This window comes from Pelobates fuscus, chromosome 8 (genome assembly GCF_036172605.1).
Source record: "Pelobates fuscus isolate aPelFus1 chromosome 8, aPelFus1.pri, whole genome shotgun sequence".
Lineage (NCBI taxonomy): Eukaryota > Metazoa > Chordata > Amphibia > Anura > Pelobatidae > Pelobates > Pelobates fuscus.
In genome coordinates this window covers 32751612-32777765 of record NC_086324.1, presented here as the reverse complement: position 1 = coordinate 32777765, position 26154 = coordinate 32751612, and the positions used below count along the sequence as shown (strand labels likewise).

Genomic DNA, 26154 nt, shown 5'->3' with positions numbered 1-26154 from the left:
CAAAATAAGTGTTTTAGAAAACTTCTCTAAGTTAGCTACAGTAATAGCTTTTTTTTAATCTTATCCTTAATTTTGCCATTACATTTTCAATTCACTGTCATTCTCTGTTTAAAAGATTAACCCCAGTGACACACATTTAGTTTCTTGGTCTTTTCTATAACGTAGCCTGTAATGGCAATGAATACTATATACAATACCTGGAACTGTATTGTAAAATGAATAGCTTTCCTATTTTTAGAAACAGCTGTCTAAATTGCAATGCAAACAATGGCCCAGTCATATAATAAAAAGATAATTTCATTGATAGCATTCAGTAAAGACTCTGTCCCCAAGTAGCAATATTACATTCAGTTTGCATTCACATATCTACAAATATATATCATGGAATCTCCATTGTATCTGACAAGTTAGTTAGTAATCCAGTCCAAGAGGCAGGGTTGCCGTGGCCAACATTATGATACAAAAAAGTTATAGTGCCAATATTCGCAATGATTTCTAAAAAAAACCAATTATTGATAATAATAATTATTAAACCGACTCTTTGCTTCTATTTTCGGACCCCATGCTTCTTTTGTACATATTGTCAGTTATTCACCAAAACAGGAATTCCGGAGCACAAAAGATTTGCAGATTAGAAGCTAAATCAATCAGCGAGAAACATTATCTGACTCGGCTATTCTGGTCTAAAATTTGCAATTACCCTGGCAATTTATATTTTAGTGAATAATCTTATGTGAGCATTATACAATGGTCACATATGAAATGTCAACAGTAAATGCAGATATAGGCAATTAATATGTCTGTGAGGAAAAAAAATGGGCATCCAAAATAAATAGCAATAGCAATTTTATTAAACTCCTTTACAAAAAAAAATAAAAAATTAAATTAAAAAGTGTTTGCATATTTTTAATAAAATAATAAATAAAATGTAAAAAAAAAAAATCTTTGAATCCACTAAAGACAAAATCTTCTGCTTGATTACGAAGCACCCACCCTGCTGGGTTAATTTCCTGTTAATAGTCCATAATTAATTTCTGGAATTATTTTCTGGATTTTTGAGTGGCTGTAAATGTTTCCATTTGAATCTGGATGAGCTAGTTCAACGCAGAAAGCTGGCAACCCTGTTTTCACTTTACAGGAAGGGAAATAACCAAATAAAGTTCCATTTACTCTCTGAGGGGAAAAAACTTAGACTGGATAAGTCAATAGGGAGCATGCTTAAAGAATCACTCTAAGTACCATCACAGCTTTGCATAATTGCAATGGTGATGGTACATAGAGTACCCTGAATTTACTCTGTACTCTGAGAGTGGCTCAGAACCGCAGCCCCTCACAGCTGTCAATCTGGCAGCCAGAAGCTAGTTTCGGGTTGTCTGTGTTAATTTTGTCCAAATGCATGCAATGTCTACACAAACATAAATGCATTTGTCTAGAGCCAAGATGCATAAGGTGGCTCTGCCAATGGATGCACATAGTCTGGATGTCTAAAAAATAATTGCAATGGTCAAACCGATAACATGGCTGCATGTAGTTTTCTGAGCAGTTCTACTCATACTATGTGATGTGTGGAACTACTCTTCAAGATAAACTACTTATTCCATAAACCCCTGTAAGTGGATAATCTTACTGATTAGGGAGGAGTGCGTGCTGCTTCTGGCAGACCCACTAAATAATGCATAATAAGAAACTTTGAATGTGTCTTTTTTTTTGTTTTGTTTTTATAATTTTTTTTTTTACCTTTTTTTATGCATTATCTAAATAAGATTTTTTATTTATTTTTTTAATATGAGTAATTACATAGAAACATAGAATGTGACGGCAGATCAGAACCATTCGGCCCATCTAGTCTGATCAATTTTCTAAATACTTTTCATTAGCCCCTGGCCTTTCCTATAATTAGGATAGCCTTATGCCTATCCCACACATGTTTAAACTCCCTCACTGTGTTAACCGTTACCACTTCAGCTGGTAGGCTATTCCATGCATCCACTACCCTCTCAGTAAAGTAATACTTCCTGATATTATTTTTAAACCTTTGTCCCTCTAATTTAAGACTATGTCCTCTTGTTGTGGTAGTTTTTCGTCTTTTAAATATAGTCTCCTCCTTTACTGTGTTGATTCCCTTTATGTATTTAAATGTTTCTATCATATCTCCCCTCTCTCGTCTTTCCTCCAAGCTATACATGTTAAGATCCTTTAACCTTTCCTGGTAAGTAGCCCTTCTCTGAACTCTCTCTAAAGTATCAATATCCTTCTGAAGATACGGTCTCCAGTGCTGCGTACAATACTCCAAGTGAGGTCTCACCAGTGTTCTGTACAATGGCATGAGCACTTCCCTCTTTCTACTGCTAATACCTCTCCCTATACAACCAAGCATTCTGCTAGCATTTCCAGCTGCTCTATTACATTGTCTTCCTTCCTTTAAGTCATCTGAAATAATTACTCCTAAATCCATTTCCTCAGATGTTGAGGTTAGTAGGGTATCAAATATTCATTAATAACAGTGGCGTACACACAATTCATGGGGCCCCAGTGCGAAACTGATCCATGGGCCCCCTCCTCCCCCGACACACACACACACAGACACATACATACAGACACACATACATACAGTCACACATACATACAAACAGAGACATATACATACACACAGACACATACAGACAGACACACACACATACATACACACAGAGACAGACACGCAAACACATACACACATACATACAAACAAAAACACACAGATACAAAATGCTTAAGTCACCCTCCTGTTTCCTGCCTTTTAGGTGCAGGAGGGTGGCTTTCCCTGGGGTCCAGTGGTGGCTCAGGCTGGTGATAGTCAGAGTTCCCTCTATGACTCCTTCTCCGTCCTCCCGCTGATAACTGGGAGGAATGACAGGCAGTCACTTCCTCCCAGCTGTAATGTCATTACAGGAAATTCACCTGGAAATTCAACTCTATCGGGTGGCCCTAACAGCATAGGCCACCCGATGGGCCTCTTGAACGTGCGGCCCCAGCAGGCACCCGGTCGCAGGGTTGACGGGCCTGGTCACAGCTGTGACCCCTGCGACAGCGTTATGTATGCCACTGTTCTATACTCTGCCCTTTTTTTTATGCTCTTGCACATATCCACATGTAATGTCAGTTGCCTTAGCACTGACCAATTTTTCAAATTTACCTAAATCATTTGCCATTTGGCTTATCCCTCTTGGAATATCAACCCTGTTGCAAATTTTAGTATCATCAGCAAAAAGACATACCTTACCATCAAGAGCTTCTGCAATATCACTTATAAAAATATTAAAGAGAATGGGTCCAAGTACAGATCCCTGAGGTACCCCACTGGTAACTAGACCTTGCTTCAAATATACTCCGTTGACTACAACCCTTTTACGGATAGACATTTCCAAAATTAGCTGCCTTCAAGACCCTTCCAAAATCCATCATCAGGGTCAGCAATGTTTCCGCACAACAAAGTGTCTTTATCAAGTTATAATGTTACGCATATAACGCCATACATACTGTATATAGGGGAATTAAAAAGTGTAATTGATTTATAAATATTAGTCCAATGATAATATCTTTTGTCCAATGTGCAATATTAAACTGTTCACATACCAATTCCAGAAATGTTGAGCCCCTTAATCTCCTATTTTAAATAAATACAGGCATTTGGAATTTGATTCAAAGGACCTTCTGTCTGCCTTGGCCTGAAAGGTGGATCAGGGGTGTAATCTAGATTTAGATGAGTGGCTGTGCATTAGGGAGGCTGTATGTAAATATTCTGTATGTGTGAGTATATGAACGCAGAGTGCTACAATGATTCTTGTATGGTACTTCACTCCTGTGAAATGCTATATATGGGGACACTCAGCAAATGCCTACATCATCTGTTGACATGTCTCACCCTGAAGCATCTTTGATGTTCATACAAAACTTGATGGAGGCACTTTTTATTTGCTGGGATAGGGTCTATTGTTTGTTTACTTATTTTTTTATAATTCTTTCTTTTTTTTGTAGTGTAATGATAGACAAGAGTGAAAAATAAATGTGTACAATACAGCCATAGCACTATTTTAACATTATATAACGGTTTCAAGCCAGACTTATGCCTCTCATTTTTATGTGGTTGCGGCGTTGCCAGTCCTCCATGGCCGTCATTTGATGCTGTAAGGCCATGTGTTGTGATTGTAGTTGTTTTACTGCAGTGAGGTCATTCTGGGTGTCTTTGATGGAGTCTTCTGCTGGGTGAACACAGTGCTTGACAGCTTGGATATCAGATCTGATGAGCCCCAGGTCAGCTGCCCAGACTTTCTGGATATCTGCCAGCAGGACTCGTAGGTCCCCTTTGGTAGTAGGAGCCGATCCGTCAGAGGGGTTGGGTATTTGTGCTTGGCTGGGCCACGGGTCGGGTACAGTCTCCTGCGCTCTATTATCCAGGATTGCAGGGGGGTCACTTGTGTGTGTGATTTCCGCAGGGGTGTACCTGGTCTGTCCCGGCCTCTGCAGCATGGCGCCTATGTCTCTGCCTTCCGCCACGGTATTTGGCTTTTTTGTGAGCGGCGTCCTATGGCCAGCATGCAGTCTGGTGAGAGGAGTATCGTAAATGGTTCTGCTTCCGAGCCCCATACCGATGATCTACCGAAGAGTGCCTCCAGGCTAGGGGTGTCACATATTCATCCGCTTATAGAAATGTGGTTAATGACATTTACTGTCCACACAGGAAAAGTTGTGCCGAGCAGCAACCTAATCCACAGAAGGGTTAATGCTGAGCAGCAATTATGCAAATGAAACCTGGTAACTGACTTTGGGGTCAATGGCCGGTTACAGCCTATCAGATCTAGAGGAGGGGTATTTAGGCCCAGTTCTCATCCTGCTCAGTGCCCTGTCGTGGTTTCCCTTGTGGTTGTCCGAGAGCGTGTTCCTGTTTATAGTTTTCTACCTGGTTTTTGACTTTGGCTTTGTTTATTGACTTCTCTATATTCTGGTATCCTGACTCCTGTCTTTCCTCATCGCTGTGTCCCTTTCTGTGTTCCCTGACCTCGGCTAGTATTTTTGACTATTCTTTGTACGTTAAATCCGGCCATTCTAAGGACCGGTAATACTTTACTTATTTGTCATCCGTGACAAGGGGTACTTAGTGTAAAATAGGCCCCGGATCTGTGTCTCTGCTTGGTGTGCTTTGGTGAGTTGAAGAATGGCATCTACCGATGCAGCTTGTCTCGGGGAGGAAGAATATTGGGTCTGGAGAGCTGGATGGGTTTGAGTAAGGGCGATAATTAACAGATTGTAGAGCAATTGTAAGGAACTGCCAAAAATGGCGTCCGAGCAGGTTGCTTGTTGGCTCTGCCCCCCCTCCCCCTATTGTTAGTTTCTTAATTCAAGCTCTTTCTTTAAGTGATTTGTGCTATTCATAATGATTTCTGCTACAATTTTACGTATACCATCATTTGTCTGGTCCTCTCTCATCCCTGTTATTCTTGTTAGAAGAGCTGTATTGCTTTAATGTAGAATTTGCACATGCATGTTCCTTTGCTTAAAGGGTTACTGTTACTTTGAAAATAATGGATCACTTGTTTTAACCTTTTTTTTTATGTGATACCTTATTTTATATGAAATTTGCATTAACGATTAAGTAATTGACATCACACTCCAGTTTGGTCCAAGCACAGCAGGTCACACATTGCATTGACAAACAGAAATGTTTCTCTTTCTATGCCTCGCTCCATTTACTATATTCAATGACACGAAGGGACAAAGATTATATCCATGATTGACAAGCAGCCAAGATAGAAGTATTAATTCCCAGGTTAGGGCTAAATACAGTGTAGTTTGGATTTCTGCAGGGGATAAGTAAACATTATATTAAAAAATATATTAATGAATATATTAGACGAGAAAAAAAGTGTAAATTCCCCTTTGAACGTGTGTTTGTTTGGGGTTTTTTTTTTTAGAGGTGTGTGTGCTATATTTAACACTATAACATAATTTCGGCATTTAGAATTTGGTACCAGTTAACCTGCATAGTTTAAATGATTTCTAATCTAACATGGGTATGAGGGTGATCTCATTGTATCTTTGTGTTTTCTCACCAAGTTTCTAACATGTGCTGGGTGGGGTTGGAGAGGTCGCTTTCTTTCTCGTTGACTCTATCCCATTGTAAAGCGCCACGGAATTTGCTGGCGCTCTATAAAAATAATAATAATAATACTAAATGATTCTCTAGACCGCAACCACCAAATGCAAAGTGTTTTATCTCTTGATGTTTGCATTGATCCCGTACTCTGCCTAAGTGTCTATATCAACAGGTCTTGGGCTTCTCAGTGGCTTCAACGCTTTCTTTGTGCTTCAGCAGTACTCTCGTGGGAAATGCAATGTTGACAAGTATGAATTAGCACCAATAATTGCTTAACCTGCTTGGGATTGGTAGGTAAATATCATAAAGAGACATTTTGGTCTTTTTGGTTCATTAGCAGCTTCAGGACATTTAAAGATTGGGAAGACTCCAACCAAGAACAGAAGACATTTAGAAAATGTTAGATGGCATTTCTACTATTTGCTAAACCACAGAGTTAATTGCTGAGTCTGCAGTATATGTATATAAGATTTACATAAGTGGAAACCGGATTAGCCCATCGTAATGCCTAAACAGCAGTATGTTCAAGTAAATCAACAGCATCAATTCCAAGCAATTGTCACAATCAAATAGTTTTTTTTATTTTACAAAATCACCTAATTTAAAGCAAATATTACAATAATGACAGACTAGTAAGAAACGTAGTGGGAATCAGACAGAAAAATTATAAAACTTTTACAAATTGTATTGAGGTTGGAGGCTTATTTACTAAACAGCAAATTGCAGTAATCTGAAAACCAAATTGCATGTTCTCTGCACATTAAAAAGAAGAGATCAGAACTCATTATAGAACATCTCGAGAAAAGGGACCTCAAGCAGACTATAAACCGCAGAAAATGTATTAAATACAAATATGTGAGTAGAGGGTAATACTGAACAAAAGGGGAAAAGAGTGTGAAACCACCTAACGCTTCTCGTGTTAAACGCGACACTTAGTCATAGACTGATGAGTAGAATTAAAGTCTATGAGTAAGTGCCATGTTGGACACAAAAAGGCAGCTCAGCACTATATTCTCTTTTTGTTCTTTGCTTCCTGCTACTCGACCTATATGTATATCATATATGTTATTTTTTTTTATTTTCCAACAATTTATTGTTCGTTGGATGCTTTTATTTTTTCCTAGAAATTCTATATTGAAATGTGATCAGTTCCCTCTTGCGTGCTACACACAATGTTGTGCATTATTCCAGACCAGAAAGAGTTAAAATAACTATAACCCATAATATCGTGTTTGCAAGGTATTCGGGAAGCAATGCTAAAAATGAAAAAAAATAGAACACTAATTTATCACTCATTTTCCTACTAAAAAAAATTAGCATCTACTTTAAAAAAAAAAAAATAATTTGCAGATTTGCTAGTTTCTCACAAAGGGAAACTCCAGTGCCAGGAAAACAATCCGTTTTCCTGGCACTGCAGGTCCCCTCTCCCTCCCACCCCCCAATCCCCGGTAGCTGAAGGGGTGAAAACCCCTTCAGTAACTTACCTGAGGCAGCGACGATGTCCCACGTCGCTGCTTCTTCCTCCGCGCCGCTCCTCCCTGTGATTGCGTCGGCCAGTGGGCGAGACTGATCCCGCCCACTGGCCGGGGAGACCTAATGCGCAGGCGCGGCAATGCCGCACATGCGCATTAGTGCTCTCATAGGAAAGCATTGAAAATGCATTTCAATGCTTTCCTATGGGGAAATGAGCGACGCTGGAGGTCCTCACACAGCGTGAGGACGTCCAGCAACGCTCTAGCACAGATAATCTGTGCTATGAGTCAGGAAGTGACCTCTAGTAGACAGCCACTAGAGGTGGAGTTAACCCCGCAAGGTAATTATTGCAGTTTATAAAAAAACTGCAATAATTACACTTGCAGTGTTAAGAGTAGTGGGAGTTGGCACCCAGACCACTCCAATGGGCAGAAGTGGTCTGGGTGCCTGGAGTGTCCCTTTAATATGTGTTCTTGGAATTCTCTCAAACAAAACATACTTGGGTGGAAGTGGTAAGCTGAGGACATCCATGTACGTCTTCTATTAAAGATTGTCTTAAAGGGACACTACAGGTACCCATACCACTTCAGCCTATTGAAGTGGTCTGGGTGCACAGTGCCTATTGCACTTAGTGCGCATTAGCGCCCGGTCGTTGCTGGACGTCGGAGGAGGCGGAGCTGCGACCCAGTGCCAAGGGACATCGGTGCTGGGATCAGGTAAGTAAACAAAGTGTTTTTAACCCTTTATTCACCCGGGCACTGGGTTGCGAGGGAGGGGGACGCAGAGGGAGCTATAGTGCCAGGACAACAGCTTTGTACCTTTTCAGCATTGGGCTTTGATCCATTCCTTTTTTTTAATGATATTTATTTGAGATAGTATGTCAGTGGTCCGAAACGGGTTACATTATTATACAATCCAAAATCACACTTACATAGTCTTCAGATAAGGGGTCTAAATTGAAATGATGTAATTCATGCTTGATTTTAAAAAAAATTCCCACAAATTATATAAAAATAAGGTGATATTCCTAATAAATGACATAAAAATGCATAACGGTTAATGCGTGTCCGTATTAATTCTAGGGATACTCTTTGTTAATGGTAGGTTTTGGTTTTGTCATTGGACAATGGTACAATATAAACATTTTACTGCAGACTGAATATATAAGTGTGTATCAGATAAATATATATCAAAATTTACCAATAACTAGCATTCAACATTACGATGTATTTGCTGGTCATTAATATATCCACTCCTCACTCACGTTTTGATGAAGGCCCTGGTGAAGCAGAATTTTTAGATTTTTTTTTTTTATATAACCTAATTTTACACCTATCAATAGTCTTTTTCATATCTACAAGGGCGCCGTGTGTGTGTGTCTTGGTCAGCCTGGATTTGTGAGTGTGTGTTTCTCCCATATATGTTTCTCCCATATATATCCCCCCATCTCTCTTAACCTTGTAATTTCAATATCACAGATAAATATATACATAAAATATGTGGACTTATAATTGATTGCAGCTTCATATTAAGGATTTCACTTAAATTTTAGCCTTGCTATTCTCCTGCATCCAGCACTGCCTCCCTAGTAGATCCCGGCATTTTTTACATTCCTTGATTACATTTTTAAGGGGTATTTTGTAATGTCCTTCTGCATTCCTCTTTCTTTCCTCCCTCACTCTCTTTGCTATTCTATTAGCCCTCCTGCTGGTATATCCTAATTAAAGAATGGACATTTTGACCCCGGGCTGTTTAGAAGTCACAAGGATTGGGTGGAGCAAGAAAAACAAGCCCTGCTGGAGACAGCTTTGTTGAGAGCCTTCATGTGACATGGAACATGTGTATATTGGTTTCTTTATCCCGTTAAATACTTGTGATATGTTACAACCTTCTAGGTTCCTGCAATCGGCATAATTTCTTCTGTTACACCATCTCTCTCAGGCTTCTTCTGTTTTTCCTGTTCAGACCCCATGTTGAGGTGTTGATCTTCAAAAACAAGCTGTTCCTAAATCTTGACAAACCAGTGAGAATGCTGTTAAGAACAAAATAAATTTTATCTAAAGTAAATAATGGCCAGTTAAACATCAAAACATGACCAATTTATAACGTGTCCCCAGTTAACTTCTATAAACATCTCGGAATAAGGGTAGACCCTGACACCTCATACTAACTTCATATTGGTGCTCGATAGTACTGTAAATGCTGATATCAGTCATTGGCTAAGGGGATAATACCTCCAGTTCAACTCAATAAGCTCAAAATAGTCAATTATGCAACGTGATTACACTGGTTAGCATATTGATTCGTTAAAAGAACTTAAATGCTTAAAGGGTTGCTCCTAGCACCGGTGATTTGAGGTGGTCATGGTGCCTGGAGTCTGTATGTGCAACCTTTCACTATGACATGCTCTCATATTACCTAAGCAACATGCTGAGCCATACACAAACACTTTATGCTCCTCACTCTCCCTTGCTCATTACAAAAAGGAAGTAGTTTACTCATCATTCTTGTTCAGAGCTCTGCAACTGTAAAATAACCTCCCAGCAAATCTCAATCAAGCCCGCTATATCTGCAAGACTTTTCAGAGTTATTGTCAGAAACGTGAATTTAAGATTTACGGTCAAAGTAGTTAAACTGGAAAAATATTCCAAGTCAGCTATGGTTTAAGTTCAGCTACTTTGGTCATAAATGTGAATTTTATGTCAAGACACGGAGGCTCATATTGCTCAACCCTTTCTTTACTGTCCACCATAGGCGTGCGCAGCCTATTGCATTAGGGTGTGCACCCTAAAGCACAAACACACGCCGCATGTATATGTATATATATATATATATATATATATATATATACATACACTGCTGTGTGTGTGTGTGTGTGTGCTGTTAGTGTGCTGTGTGAGGGTGGTGTGTGTAAGGGTGCTGCTGTGTGTGTGTATGTGTGAGGGTGCTGGTAGTGTGCTATGTGGGTGAGGGTGTGTGTGTGTGTGTGTGTGTGTGTGTGTGTGTGAGGGTGCTGTTTGTGTGTGAGGGTGTTTGTGTGTGTGTGTTAGGGTCCTGTTTCGTGTGCTGTGTGAGGGTGCTGTGTGTGTGAGGGTGCTGTTTGTGTGGTGTGTGTGAGGGTGCTGTTTGTGTGATGTGTGTGGGTGTTGTGTATTTCTGAGGGTGCTATTTGTGTGTGTGTGTTTGCGAGGGTGTTGTTAGTGTGATGTGTGTGTGAGGGTGTTGTGTGTTTGTAAAGGTGCTGTGTGTGTTTGTGAGGGTGCGGTTAGTGTACTGTGTGTGTGAGGGTGCTGTATGTGTACTGTATGTGTGTGTGAGGGTGCTGTGTGTGTGCTGTTTGTGTGAGAGTGCTGTATGTCTGTAGGTGCTTTTTGTGTGTGGGTGCTGTATGTGTGTGTGTGTGTGCTGTATGTTTGGACAGATTGTGGAGGTGGGGGCAGATTAGTAAATATCCCCCCTCCCTTCTTACCTTATGTAGGGAGGGGGGATCCTTGCTGCCATGTGCCATCCCTGGTGGTCCAGTGGAGAGTGAACTCTAGCCTGCGGGGCTAGAGTTAACTCTCGTGAGATCTTAGCGTTGCCACGGCAACGCTCAGATCTCGCCAGAGGAACCTGGCGGAGCTGCTGTCTAGAGCTCCCCGGGTCCTCTCCTGCCTCCCTTCATGCTGCTGTGGGCCGGTGAGGTAGATCTTTGATCTCCCCGCCGGCCCATGGAGGCTTAGAGCAGAGCCGACACTCAGCGCCGGTTCTGCGTGAGCCGACAGGGGAGAATAAAGTCCTGGGGAATAAAGTGTGGGAACCAAGATTCCCACCCCCCCAAAAAAAATAATATACACTCCAGTGTGTGTATGTATATGTGTGTGTGTGTGTGTGTGTATATATATATATATATATATATATATATATATATACACACTGACACGCATACTCAAACACACACACATACACTCACAGACACACACACTCATACATTCATAGACACACACATTCACAGACACACATATTCACATACACTGACACACATACACATTCACAGACACACATTCACAGATACACATACACACACACATTCACAGACACACACATATTCACATACACACACACATTCACACACACACACACACATTCACATACACACACACAGACACACACACATACACAGTCAAAGACACACACACACACAAACAGACACACACACAGACACAGTCACACACACACAAACACAGTCACACACACACACAGTCACAGACACACACACACACATTCACACACACACAAATGATTATTTTTTTAATTAAAAAAATGTCCACCCAGCCTCCCTACCTGGTGTGCTGGCGTGGACTTGTCCCTGGGGTCCAGTGGGTCGGGCGGCTCTCTCAATATCAGCCGCGGCGAGGGAGCTGTGAGCTCTCTGCTCCCTCTCGCCGCGTGGGCTGTCTGCTGTAGCTGGGAGCCGGAATATGACGTCATATTCCGGCTCCCAGCATCAGCAAGCAGCGCGCGGCGAGAGGAAGCAGAAAGCTCACAGCTCCCTCGCCGCGACTGATATTGAGAGAGCCGACCGGGGGGGGGTCCATAACCTCTTGCCCCCCCCCCTCCCATCCATGACAGGGGGACATGGGGGGAGGAAGGGGGGCGCTGAGTGCCTGCAGGAACGGCGTTCCTGCACAAAAAAAGTGCAGGAACTCTGTTCCTGCAGGACTCAATCCATAGGCGTGCCGCGGGGATTAGGGTGTGCCCAGGCACACCCGGCACACCCTGTGCGCACGCCTATGCTGTCCACCAATAGCAGCAAAGAATACAAATTAAAAAAAATAGAACATATACAATGAGACACCAGCCAATCCCCGTCCAAGTCCCAATATAACAGCAAGCACTGCCTCTAAACCTTCCTCTTTCTATGCTGCTCCACAGTCAGTTAAGTACCTATTTTTGATCTACACATGATCTATTTTAATTGCCTTTCTAATTGTTTGATGATTTCATATTTTATTCTACATGTCATTTTAGCTTTATTAATAACTGTTCTATAGGGGGCGGGGCCTGACTGTCATGGAGGGAAGACGTGCCTAGCTGGAGCTCCACACCAATCTTGAAATAATGGCTACAAAGGCACACCTAGACCACTACAAAACCTACCACAGGACCCCAAGCGACTTACTAACCCTCTACCCTGACGGTGAACCGGTGATGCGGCCTGTGAGTGGACAGCAGAAGGCAGAATACACCTGCGAGGGCATGCGGCCTGGCGAGCGCCGGGCGGGAGAGGTCCCTTGGGGTTTGTCTCCCCTTATCTCTTTTCTTTTCATTATTTTATATTCTCATCGCTTGGGACTCTTCCCCTTACGCCTTACTATTTTGCACTGTATTTGCGCCAGCGTTCGGTTCTTTTCGCTGCAAACTTGTGCCTTTCAGCAGTTTTTGACACAAATTTGCGCCATTCGGGAGTTTTGGATGCAAATTGATCTGTTTGCACGTTTTGCTGTGAATAGTTACGTTCAGCAGTTTTGCCGCGAATTGTAGCGTTCGGCATTTTGGCCAAAATATGTTTTGGTTGTTTTTTCCCATGAATTGTGTGTGTGTGTGTAGTGTGAAAGTGCTTCCTGCCCTGCCTCCTGTCCTATAGAGCTCTCCTTTTTGTCCCTTAAAGCTCTCCTCTGCCTTAGTGGTCTCTACTTTCTTCCCCTCCCTTAGTGTTCTCTCCTTTTCTCCCCAACTTCCCATTAGTGGTTTCTTGTCTCCCCCTTAGTTGTCTCTGCTCTCCTTTGCCCCCCCCCCTTTCCATAAGGGGTCACTCCTCTCCCCCCTCCCCCCCTTTCATTAGTGGTCTCTCCCCCACCCACCCTGCCCTAGTGGTCTCTTCTCACCCATTGATTTGAACCATTGTGTACAAAAAACATGAATGACTAATTATGTTATAATCATTTTTATTTTTAATCTGAAAATGAATTGGGAAAAGAGAGATAGGTATGATATACATGTTGAAAAAAAATATTTTCATCTATTAACAAATTAATTCATCCAAATCAAAAGCCTTTGAATCCACACCCGAATGACTGTTTCCATCTGGGAAATAAATGGACAGATCAAATAAAAGGCTTTGATTCGGATTGAACGTTTTTGTGCCTCTTTATTTTTTGTGTATAGTATATAAGAGGACAATTGGGTATTGTTTGGGCACAAATTAATAGTCACAGGAGTTCTAAAGGTCTGGTATTTTTGTTTACTCTAATTACTCATTGTTCTATATTTATTTTAACATTTATATAGTGCAAACATTTTCTACAAAGTTTTATAATCATACGGTGTATACAAGCAATTGACAGATTAAAACAAGCTGACAGACTCAAGAGGTGAAAAGTACAATTCGCGTATAATCTATAAAATTGATATCTTACAGAAACGTTTACTGCCTGCCTTTAGGATATACAGTTTGCCAAACTGGAAAAACTCTGAGAATTGAGGGTATAAAAACTAGCCTTCCTGAACTTTGTCCTTGCAAGGACTATAAATGTCCATTGATATACCAATAGTGCTAGTATAGATACCCAAATTCAAGCAGAGATCTATATTTCCTTGAAACCCGAACGAGTTGGAAGCTTTGCTGAATAGAAAATCTGTGTTTAGCTTGCTGTAGACTGTTCTAGTCTGTGTGCAACCAATCTCAATATGTACCCAGGACTCACATAGATGGAGTCAAATCCTTAACTTAGTGACTGTGATAGAACTCTGAGTTTTACTGTATACAAATGAGTTCTTGTTGCAGCTGCTGTTTACTGAATTGCAGATGTCAGACCAATTTAGGCACAAAAATAAAGGCTGGGCTCGCTTGAAAATTGTACGAAATGTCTCTCAGATTTCTTTTTTTTCATTGCTGCGTCACTAGGCTGAAGCTTTAGAAATACAGAAAAACATTTTAACAATGGAATCTGCTCCCCTCCCAGAATTGTATCTTAATTAAAACCACACCATATACTCTAGTAACTTTTTTACTCTCAAGAAAAAGTACGTGGGAATGTAGTTTGACACCCAAGTAATGCTTTCTCCATCCGCTAGAGGGGTACTTCAGGGGGGGATTCGCTGCCATTTTTATGCACTTTATAAATAATGCAGTAAAGTATGCATAAAAAACAAATCTTATCACACATTCGTGTACACAAAATATTTTTTGTAAAATGCGTTGAGCAACTGCGAAATTGACATTTAATTAGCCCCTTAAAGGCAAACGTTTAGGCAAATACCCTTATATTTTGACCATTCCCACAAGTAATCTATCATGAGGAGGTTACATACGGTATATAAATGTAAATGTGAAACAAGGCTACTCATTCACTTGCTCATCAGTTCCTCATTCATTTACATTAATTTGAGTACAGAGCACAGAGGGGTTGATAAAGCTTTTGTATATATAGTGGACATCAGTGAAAAATCAGACCGGGGAGATTGTGGGGTAAGGTTCAGATAAAGTGTGTTTGCAGTCAGGGTCTCACACTTACTACTGAATGTCAGAAAACCGCTTGACTGCTTTTGTTGCTTTTTTGTGTTTATTTTTTTTCACTAGTCCTAAATAATAAATATGCGTCTTAAAAATATGTAAATTATTTTCTTTGATAAGTAGTTGTCCAGGTGTCTGGAGTGTCACTCTGACAGCCATTAGAGGGACTTCCTGGAGATGCTCCACGCTCTACATGGAGAACCATTGACCTGATGCATCTCAATGACGAGATGCTGATTGGAGCAGTGCAGTGATTTGTTGTGCATGCGCCTTAGCCTCCCAGTGCTTCCCTACGGGGATGGATTGATGATCTCAGCTGGAGTAGCAGAATTACCTCCTCCCCCGGTCTGTAAGTTGATAATGAATTCCTTCTTCGAGCTCCCTGATTCCCCCACCAATGTTTAGTTGCCCTGGGACCAGTACTTCTTACCTTTTTTTCAGTTAGCCAATCCTGCACCATCATGCTAGTATGTCCAAGATGGCAGCAACTGGAAATCGCTGCCTCTGTCCTTTCAAGTGCTTGTGTGTGAAATAACACAAATGCCAAGTACAAGACACAAACAGTCAATGATGCAACGCTGCGGGAAGTAATGCAAGGTCTGAGGGAGGTGAGTAAGAACTTGGCGACCAATGACAAAAGTTGACAAAGGATGTGGAGCCGGACTAAACTCCAGCCTTTGTCAACATTTGTCAAGCAGGAGGTTATACATAAGAAAAGGTAGTACCTACTTCCTTATGTATAATTAAAAATATATACATATCATAAAAAAAGGGGGGGGGCACCAGGTGGGATATTTGGACATGCCAGTACAATTAAAAAATGCATTTTAATCTATTATCTGTGCCTTTAGAATCTTTGCATTTCATCCTAAAATGCTTTGAATGTGGTGGTGTAGGACTCATGCAATGCTGCTCAGATCATGTAGGGATTGAAAGCTGCCCACATAGTTGATAAAAATACGTTATAATCCTAGTTCATTTTCCTCTGTCACTAGCATAAAGGCCTCGACTTTCATCACAATGTACAATTGGAATATATAGGACATAACCTGTAGACACAGCCCTTATTTGCATAATAGGTGCCATTTAAGTCAGTGACATTTACATTACAATTACTTTAGGCTCTTTTTAAAGAGTTTAGAGTTGAGGTTTGTTGAATGCTAATACCATTTGTTGACTACAGTAATGTTGCATAGACTTCAGCTTGAGTATTTCAAACACACCTTGGGAAACTCCACATTCCGGAGAGGTCAACATGCTATTTGTATGACAATACTATGTCAATACTCTACACTCATCAATTGTAGCTTGTTATCAGAACAACACGGGCTCTGCTAATGATCTGACCTGCAAAACGAAGCTGTTAAACAAAAGTGCTATTGGTTCTGGTCTTTTGAAACTCGAACCATATAATTTGGCTGCTGAATTTTGTGCCTGTGGTCTTGAATGTAATAGCCATCCAATGACACACAGTATCACAGTGAGCAAGTTAAACAAATACTAAATACTTTTTTTTTATAAACTTCACTTTTATTTTTATCTTTTTTTTTTTTTTTTTTTTTTTTTACTTAACAAATACATTTTGCCAATTCAGAACCTTAATGTAAAGTTATATCACAACATTTGAAAAGAAGATTTACACACCGTTATTTTCCCAAATTGTTTGGCAAAAATAAATGTTTGCTGTGTAAATTATTAATAAAACACAATAATTGATTTACAAAGAAACCCTAATGTGTTATATTAATTCTTTATAAAATGTTTAACATACCTAAGCTGGTATAACATAGATACATTTGTGTTTTCACTCTCTCCCCTTCTCCCTTTCTCTTGTATGTTTTGTAGAAAATAAGGTTTGATACAACACTCATAACACATGGTTAACGGGTCTGCATCTGATGTTAGGATCCAGTTAGTGATGTTAATCAATAAAGTCGCAATGCATGTACAGATCATACATTACTATGTGTATATATGTCACACGCTCCCAGACAGAGCCCTTCAGACACACGCAGTTAGTCATTCCAGACACATTAGTGGGATTCTCACACAGGCACCAATACACGCTGTCAAACACACACACTGCCCAGTCCATACCCACCCGAATGCACATTTCCAGTTAAACACTACCACACGTAATGCTAACTTACACACATTGCCACACACACAAAATTACACTGCTAGACACACTGCCATACACACACTGCTATACATACACTTTCACAATATAGTCACAATAATGTCATTTTAGCCAGCCTCCCTTCTGGTTTCTATTTAGCAGTAGGAGGGTGGCTTCTCTGGGGTCCACTGGGGACTAGGCTTGTCAATCACAGGGCTTCTCTTGTCCCTCATGGATTGCTTTTACATGCCCTGGGACTTGGATCAGGAGAGCTTTGGAAGTTCCAGCTTAGGCGTTCCTGGCTCTACATCATCAGTAGTGGAGGCAAGATGTGGTGCCCAATGCAGCCAGGACTCCACTTCTGGCACCATAACCATTTTTTTCAATTATTGTCCTTTATTTTTTGCGGCACAAATAGAACTCCAAATCACTAATCAAACAAAAATAGTTTTATGCATTGGCTATTTCTTTGTTTTGTGATTCATCCATATAGCTCTAAATGTTTTAGAGAAACTGCAATGTTTACATAGCAGCACTAAGACCGCCAGACCGCCACTAGAGGCTCTTCCAGAATGTTACGGACTTTTGGTCTGCTGATGCTGGACATCCTCACACTCTGCAAATGCTTTCCTATGGGGAGGGCTTAATGAGCGCGGCACTCGCCATGCAAGCGCCTTAGTGCCCCTTTGTCAAGTGACTTTGAAGGAGGCAGAGCAGCACTTTTTAACCCTTTATTCACCGTGGCGGCAGGGGCATGAAGGCGAGGGGAGGCAGAGGGAGCTGTAGTGTCAGGAATGCAGCTTTGTATTCCTGATACTATAGTATCCCTTTAAGCACCAATACAGCTATATATTATTTTAGTGGTTATGGTGCATAGATGCTGTCCCTTTTATTTTGCAATGTAATGATAGCGCTCTGCTGTTTTTGAAAAGCGGCATTATTTATGTTTGGCCAAACACATGCCTTTAGTGAATGTCAGACAAACTGGTATTAGGGGAACTTCCTCCTTAAGACCTTCGATCTTCAAAGGTCTTCATGTTCAGCAGCATCCGCCAATACTTCTCATATTCTAGCTCTAGATTCTCTTTTAGAAGCATTGGACTGTTAGAGCCGGGCAATTGCAGCCCTTTGTGATAGTTCTCCAATGCTTCTTTACAAGATGAACTGGATTGGACTATAGACCAACATAAATGATGATCTCACCATGCTGCAACGAGGAGAGTGCCTAAGTGCTCGAAAAAAAAGGAAAGTTGATATTTAGGGAGGGGGTTAACTTTTAGGTTAAAAAGATGGGCTCTCCTAAATCGCTCCCTAAATCTAAAATTAGTAAGGAACATACATACTGTAACTTGAAAATAAATAGACCGATTTTTAAAGTTAAAGTATTAATTTAAATGTTTATTAAAGGTTTAGCAATTAACATAATTATCCACTCCAGTCTTGGCCCAGGCAGGACACACAATGTATCGGAGGAGGGAACATTGTGTTTCTCCTCCTCTCTCTATGTCGACAGGTGCAACGGCTGTTGTTCTGTTTTAAATGACAAAAAAGGGCAGAAAAGTTACAGGACAGAAGTAAATACAAGATTGTAGAATTCAATATTTCATTTTACTTTTCAGACCTCACAAACACACATTTGTTAAATATACAGGATAATTCAACTTTATATCAAAAATGCTGGGAAGTGACTGTTCTCCTTTAACGCATGGTACTATCTGACATTTCTGCTCTCGCAATGCAAACATCTTTATAAAAAGACACACATTTTTTTAAGACTTTCAAGGGATGGGCTGAAAATGTTTTGAAACAACTCTGAAAGATAGCATTCCTTCTGCTGAATAAGCCTCCTGTGCGTTGTGTGGATGAGCTAAAGAGGCTCCTCCTCATTGCAAGACCATTGCTGCTCTGATTTTAATGTCGCCACAGCAATTCTGTGCACTCCCATTCATTCCTAAAAGGGCTGAGTTGTAGAGTTTCTCTGAAAGAGGCAGTTTTTAGTTTTTTCTTGCAACTCTATCTTGTGCGATCTGGCCAAAACACCAAAAAGACCTGTCAATATGCTGCTGTCTGTGCCAAATACAAGACTTGGGCTGGTCTATCATCCTATAAACCCCACTATAAAGGTAACAAATGGTGCTTCTGTGATTACTGTCTAGGGTTTTTTTGCGATTTTACTTTCACGTTTTCAAAGATGATATTAATGAAGGAAATGACTAAAGAGGAGGTTTGGAGGAACTGAAGCTTACAGCATGCTGTAAGTTAAGCTGTGTGGCATTCTCAGAGGAATTTGTGGACTGTGGAGACCACAAGAGTTTGCATAGCTCTCCAGCTGTTTGCATTTCTAACATAACGTTGCATTGTTGCTCTTGTGATTCATAGGTAGTCAGAAAGATAAGGTAACCGAGACTAAAAAAGCAACTAGCTTGTTATTAATCTGTTTGTAGAGATATGTGTCCACAAATGGTTCAACCCCATCACTGCCAGTGATACCGGGTGCCTTACGCAATGTCGTTACTAGGAAGCAAGTCTAACACAAAACAGGGCTTATTCACTAAACACCAACTTCTAGTGAATATAAATGTGAATTGCAAACATTTTGACTAAAATAGCCAAGTTGTACATAATTCTGAGTTGGACAATTTTTCCAAATCATTTTGGGTTTTTTTGTCTAAATTTTGCAATTAAATTTTCTGTATATTTCAATTCGGTATTTTATGAATAAACCTTAAAATGTTTTGGAGAAATCGATTAACTAGATTTTTTTAGAGTGTGCATTTAAAGAGGAATGAGTCCAAACCTCTGTCTTGATGTCTGATTGTTCTTATTTGGTGGGGGATTGCAAGACCAATATCTATCTATCTATCTATCTATCTATCTATCTATCTATCTATCTATATATCTATATGTCTATCTGTCTATCTATCTATCTATCTATCTATCTATCTATCTATCTATCTATCTATCTATCTATCTATCTATCTATCTATCTATCTATCTATACCCCTATCTATCTATCTATCTATATATCTATCTGTCTATCTGTCTATCTGTCTATCTATCTATCTATCTGTTTATCTATCTATCCCTCTCTTTCTCTGACTTCTCCAGAGTCTCACTCTTTTTTTTTGAAGCTCAGAATGTTCTCCGTATATCACCACATTGACAGGAAAAAGCCTAACAATTATATGTTTCAACTGCAATCTGCATCTACCTTCGTACTGATGACTAAAGCACTGTGACATTCTTCAGCATGACTTCCTTAACTACATAAATAGCTCAGTGTTGTATAGTGATGGTCATTAAGGTTAACCCCAGCTATGTGCCATGGAGAAAGTGTCTTACTTACTGTCTGAAATGCGATATGAGGCATGTGGTTGGCACTGAAAGATGTGACCTCTATTGTGGCTGCTAAAGGTGTTGGAACTGCATAGTCCCTGTGTGAAGTTAATCACAGCCTCCAACTGAGTCTGTGTTTAACACCTTCCTTTATTTGTTTTCAGAAGACCCTCTTACAAGACCACCTTCACATGTGCCACAAGACTGTGAATTTAAGGGCCGTATGTTTGTAGTGTATCCTGGCCCTTGGTGGCTACCCTGTGTTACGTATATGAGGAGGCAGTACTGATTGAGCTTGGAAGAGGTGTACAATAGCAGTATATTCATTTTTATAAATGTTAACCACCCAGCCAAGTATCTTTATAGGCTGCCCGTACAGTGACCTTGTGCTTAAAGGAACACTCCTAGTACCATAACCACCACAATCCACTGCAGCGATTATGGTGCTAGCGGTATCCTGGTGTCTCACAGTAAGATGTCAAACCATTTTAGTATGGTTTCACCTTTTGCAGGGGTTCTTCCGGGCACCCGCACGCTTCAATTATTGGGGAGAAGGCTACAGATTCTAAGATCACTTTGTGTTATACGTCAAACTTTACAATGAGAAAGAGACATGAAAAGTGCTTCTAGATACATTGTATTAACCTGCATTGCATTGTATCTGTATTTCGTGAAATGAGAGGGTTCCAGTCCAGAGGGGCAGTGGGAGGCATTATTAACATAACATATGTTTAATAGTTTGAACGTGTTGGGTGGTAAATTCTAACCTGGAAATAGTCCAAACATCTACTAAGTCCTGGGGGTTAAGATCATCGTTGATTCGTTGCGATCCTAACACAAGTGCTATTTTACAGAAACCATCAAGATTAGGATTCAGATTTAATTAATTCAAATAGCAGCCATCAATACAACAGGATTCATGGGAAATCGTGTCTATCCTGCACTGTGAATACAAAGATCAAAATATCATTTATTTACATTAATATTTTCATAACCCATCATGGTGTTGTCAGGCTATCCCCTTTTTATGATCGCCCAAGCCTATCTAGGAGGGTTTGTGCAGAGCTAGGGTTACAAAATAGCCATGTTTTTTAGGGAACGCTTCATGCTGGAGTGGTGAATGTCAAAATGACCGTTGTATGCAGCATTCATACACTGCAGAAATGAAAAAAAGTACATTAAACACAAAATGTAATGTAGCGGCTATGGTGCCAGGAGTGCGCTGGGATTGTAACTTGTTAAACTGTATTAAAACGGTTTGACTACTGTGAGACAACACTAAGACACCATAACCACTAGAGCAGGCCTATAAGTGATATTACACCTACAGCATTCACCTACTGCCAGGAATACTTTTCATGTCCAGCCCCATGGTATGAAGCATTCATATGCATGCTGCAAAAATGCAAAACTAAACCCAACGGTAATAATGACAATATTGTGAGCAAGATCGTGCACACTTCCAAAAGTTGTACAAGTTTCCATTCACGCTGCCACTTTTTCACTGACTGAACTGCTGATTTCATAGAGCACACAAGCCCTGACTTTCTGTGTGAAAAGCTGTACTGCCACTTGGCAGTGGAGTGAATCAAGATTGGCTTCACCGATACCAAGTATAATATTTTATTGCTGTACTGTTCCCTTCATGCATGGAGAGGCAATAAAGTCAGAACAGAACTACTGTAGGCTAAACAGGAGTCTATATTAACTGTCTGTTTCTGTAAACTGCTGCCTCGTTCGTCTGTTTCATTTTAAGTACCCGGTACCTTAATGCCGTTTATGATAAGCATGTAATATTTGTCACCTGTTTGACCATTGATGTGTTAAAACATGTACGTTATGTTTTGCTTTGTGTTACTGTGTAGAAAATGCATTAAAAACCATGATCTTCTGTTGGTATATTGTTCCAGGAATTGTTCTGACGCAACACGAAACTTAAATGCTGATGAGAAACAGGGAAACGAAAGTGATAGTAAATTAGAATGTGTAACTAATACAAATAGCTCGACTTAGATTGGTATTATTATATCCATTATTATCTCATAAATATAAATTGTGTTACAGTTTTATTTTTTTGCACTTCCTTTTTTGTTGATTATCTGTATTAGGGCTTAAAATGTGATGTCCTATGCTATCAGCCAGGCCTTAAAAGTTACTTATCCAAATCATACTGGATGTTTCACTAAAATCCGAATGAGCCTGAATTTGGTCCAGTATTCAGCCGAGCCAAATGCCGTCAGACGGCTCAGATCCAGACTCGAACGTTTCAAATCCGGGCCCAGATTTTATAAACTCTGACCTATTTGCCTGCTGGCTGCTAATTAGAAACCCTCGGCATTGCCAAGGTTAGGCACGTGGCTGCGGGTTAATCATGCATTATAGACTAAGAAAAAAAAAAAGTAAAATAAATAAGTCTAAGGGGATCATTATTTATTTATATTTTTACAGGTATTTGTTTTAATGCCCCCCTTTTACTATTATTAGGATGGGGATAGTGAGCATTTTTTTTAAGGATGTGTGGCTAGGAGTTTGGGGACCCCTTGTCACCCTCTGGGAGTGGAGACAATGGCAATTTTGGGTGTGGAAAATAGCATGTCCTCCCCCATTGTATAATTAATTAGAGCCCCCTCTACTAAACGCCAGTGCATGGGGACTGGGAACGTAGGTCCCACTTAATATTATCATAAACCCCACCCACCACTAATGGGTGGGAACTGGGGGGGGAGACATTGGGTTCCCCTCTTAGTAAATGATCTGCACACTACCGGAACTATGTTTAACCCCCTCATGGCTGCCCAGTCACTAGTTTTAAAGATTTAGTAAATATGTTTAAAACCTCCCTTACCGTTTATTTGTATAAACTTTCTAATGTGACAGCTTGTTAGCAAGCGCTGGCCAGCCACACACAGAGCCGCCATCAGGGGGTGACAACCTTGACGGTTGTCGCGGCCCTGGGGGGCCCAGCCGCCCTGGCCCCACTTGGAGTGGCAAAACTGCCGCAGGAGCCTCTGCACCAGGGCCCATCAGGTGGCCCAAGCATTTAGGGCCACCCGATGAGCCCTATACCTTTAGGGGCCCGTCAGCGCTGCGGCCGTGTAATAGCGTGACCGGGCCCCTTTAAAAAAATTGCGTCTGCAAGTGCTGCTGGGAGGAAGTGACAGACGGTCACTTCCTCCCAGCTTACTTCGCACAGGGGGAGAGAGACAGCCGAGGAGAGGCATCCGCTCCCGTCATCCCCAGCCACCCTCCTGCAACGAAAAGGTAGGGAAGAGGAGGGTGGCTGTTCAATGAGGTGTGTGTGTGTATACAGGGAGTGCAGAATTATTAGGCAAATGAGTATTTTGACCACATCATCCTCTTTATGCATGTTGTCTTACTCCAAGCTGTATAGGCTCGAAAGCCTACTACCAATTAAGCATATTAGGTGATGTGCATCTCTGTAATGAGAAGGGGTGTGGTCTAATGACATCAACACCCTATATCAGGTGTGCATAATTATTAGGTAACTTCCTTTCCTTTGGCAAAATGGGTCAAAAGAAGGACTTGACAGGCTCAGAAAAGTCAAAAATAGTGAGATATCTTGCAGAGGGATGCAGCACTCTTAAAATTGCAAAGCTTCTGAAGCGTGATCATCGAACAATCAAGCGTTTCATTCAAAATAGTCAACAGGGTCGCAAGAAGTGTGTGGAGAAACCAAGGCGCAAAATATCTGCCCATGAACTGAGAAAAGTCAAGCGTGCAGCTGCCAAGATGCCACTTGCCACCAGTTTGGCCATATTTCAGAGCTGCAACATCACTGGAGTGCCCAAAAGCACAAGGTGTGCAATACTCAGAGACATGGCCAAGGTAAGAAAGGCTGAAAGACGACCACCACTGAACAAGACACACAAGCTGAAACGTCAAGACTGGGCCAAGAAATATCTCAAGACTGATTTTTCTAAGGTTTTATGGACTGATGAAATGAGAGTGAGTCTTGATGGGCCAGATGGATGGATTGGTAAAGGGCAGAGAGCTCCAGTCCGACTCAGACGCCAGCAAGGTGGAGGTGGAGTACTGGTTTGGGCTGGTATCATCAAAGATGAGCTTGTGGGGCCTTTTCGGGTTGAGGATGGAGTCAAGCTCAACTCCCAGTCCTACTGCCAGTTTCTGGAAGACACCTTCTTCAAGCAGTGGTAGAGGAAGAAGTCTGCATCCTTCAAGAAAAACATGATTTTCATGCAGGACAATGCTCCATCACACGCGTCCAAGTACTCCACAGCGTGGCTGGCAAGAATAAAGGGTATAAAAGAAGAAAATCTAATGACATGGCCTCCTTGTTCACCTGATCTGAACCCCATTGAGAACCTGTGGTCCATCATCAAATGTGAGATTTACAAGGAGGGAAAACAGTACACCTCTCTGAACAGTGTCTGGGAGGCTGTGGTTGCTGCTGCACGCAATGTTGATGGTGAACAGATCAAAACACTGACAGAATCCATGGATGGCAGGCTTTTGAGTGTCCTTGCAAAGAAAGGTGGCTATATTGGTCACTGATTTGTTTTTGTTATGTTTTTGAATGTCAGAAATGTATATTTGTGAATGTTGAGATGTTATATTGGTTTCACTGGTAAAAATAAATAATTGAAATGGGTATATATTTGTTTTTTGTTAAGTTGCCTAATAATTGTGCACAGTAATAGTCACCTGCACACACAGATATCCCCCTAAAATAGCTATAACTAAAAACAAACTAAAAACTACTTCCAAAAATATTCAGCTTTGATATTAATGAGTTTTTTGGGTTCATTGAGAACATGGTTGTTGTTCAATAATAAAATTAATCCTCAAAAATACAACTTGCCTAATAATTCTGCACTCCCTGTATGTATGTGTCTGCGTGTATGTCTGTGTGTGTGTATGTATGTCTATGTATGTCAGTATGTGTGTGTTAGTGTGTGTGTGTATGTCAGTCTGTATGTATGGATATATCTATCAGTATGTATGTCTGTGTGTGTATGTCAGTATGTATGTGTGTATGTATGTATATATCTATCAGTATGTATGTCTGTGTGTGTGTCAGTATGTGTGTATGTATGTATGCATATCTATCAGTGTGTATGTATGTCAGTATGCATGTATGTCTGTGTGTGTATGTCAGTATGTCTGTATGTGTATGTCAGCACGTATGTGTGTATGTATGTCAGTATGTATGTATGTATATATCTATCAGCATATATGTCAGTATGTATGTATGTCTGTGTGTGTATGTCAGTATGTATGTCAGTATGTGTGTATGTGTATCTGTATGTGTGCATGTCAGTATACATGTCTGCGTGTGTGTGTCAGTATGTAAATATGTCAGTATGTATGTCTGTGTGTGTGTCAGTATGTATATATGTCTGTGTGTGTGTATGTCAGTATGTATGTCTTTATGTATGTGTGTATGTGTCTATCTGTATGTGTGTGTATGTCAGTATGTATATATGTCAGTATGTATGTCTGTGCGTTTAAGTATGTGTGTGTACGTATGGATATATCTATGTGTATGTGTGTGTATGTCTGTGTGTGTGTGTGTATGTCTGTATGTATCTGTGTATGTATATATCTATCTGTGTGTGT

General features: G+C 40.7%; 1 protein-coding gene across 5 annotated transcripts in view; it reads left to right on the top strand.

The window, feature by feature from the left end:
• The window catches only part of RBMS1 (RNA binding motif single stranded interacting protein 1), a 286395-nt gene that overhangs the window by 125507 nt on the left and 134734 nt on the right, over positions 1 to 26154 (top strand). Inside the window, exon 1 of one of the 5 annotated variants that reach the window (XM_063429661.1) lies at positions 19174 to 19343. The exons of the other annotated variants lie outside the window; for them this stretch is intronic. Coding sequence (XP_063285731.1) covers positions 19278 to 19343 — 66 coding nt within the window. The 5' untranslated portion in view covers positions 19174 to 19277. Of the gene's footprint in view, positions 1 to 19173; positions 19344 to 26154 lie in introns of those variants that run through there. 5 annotated transcript variants of the gene reach the window in all.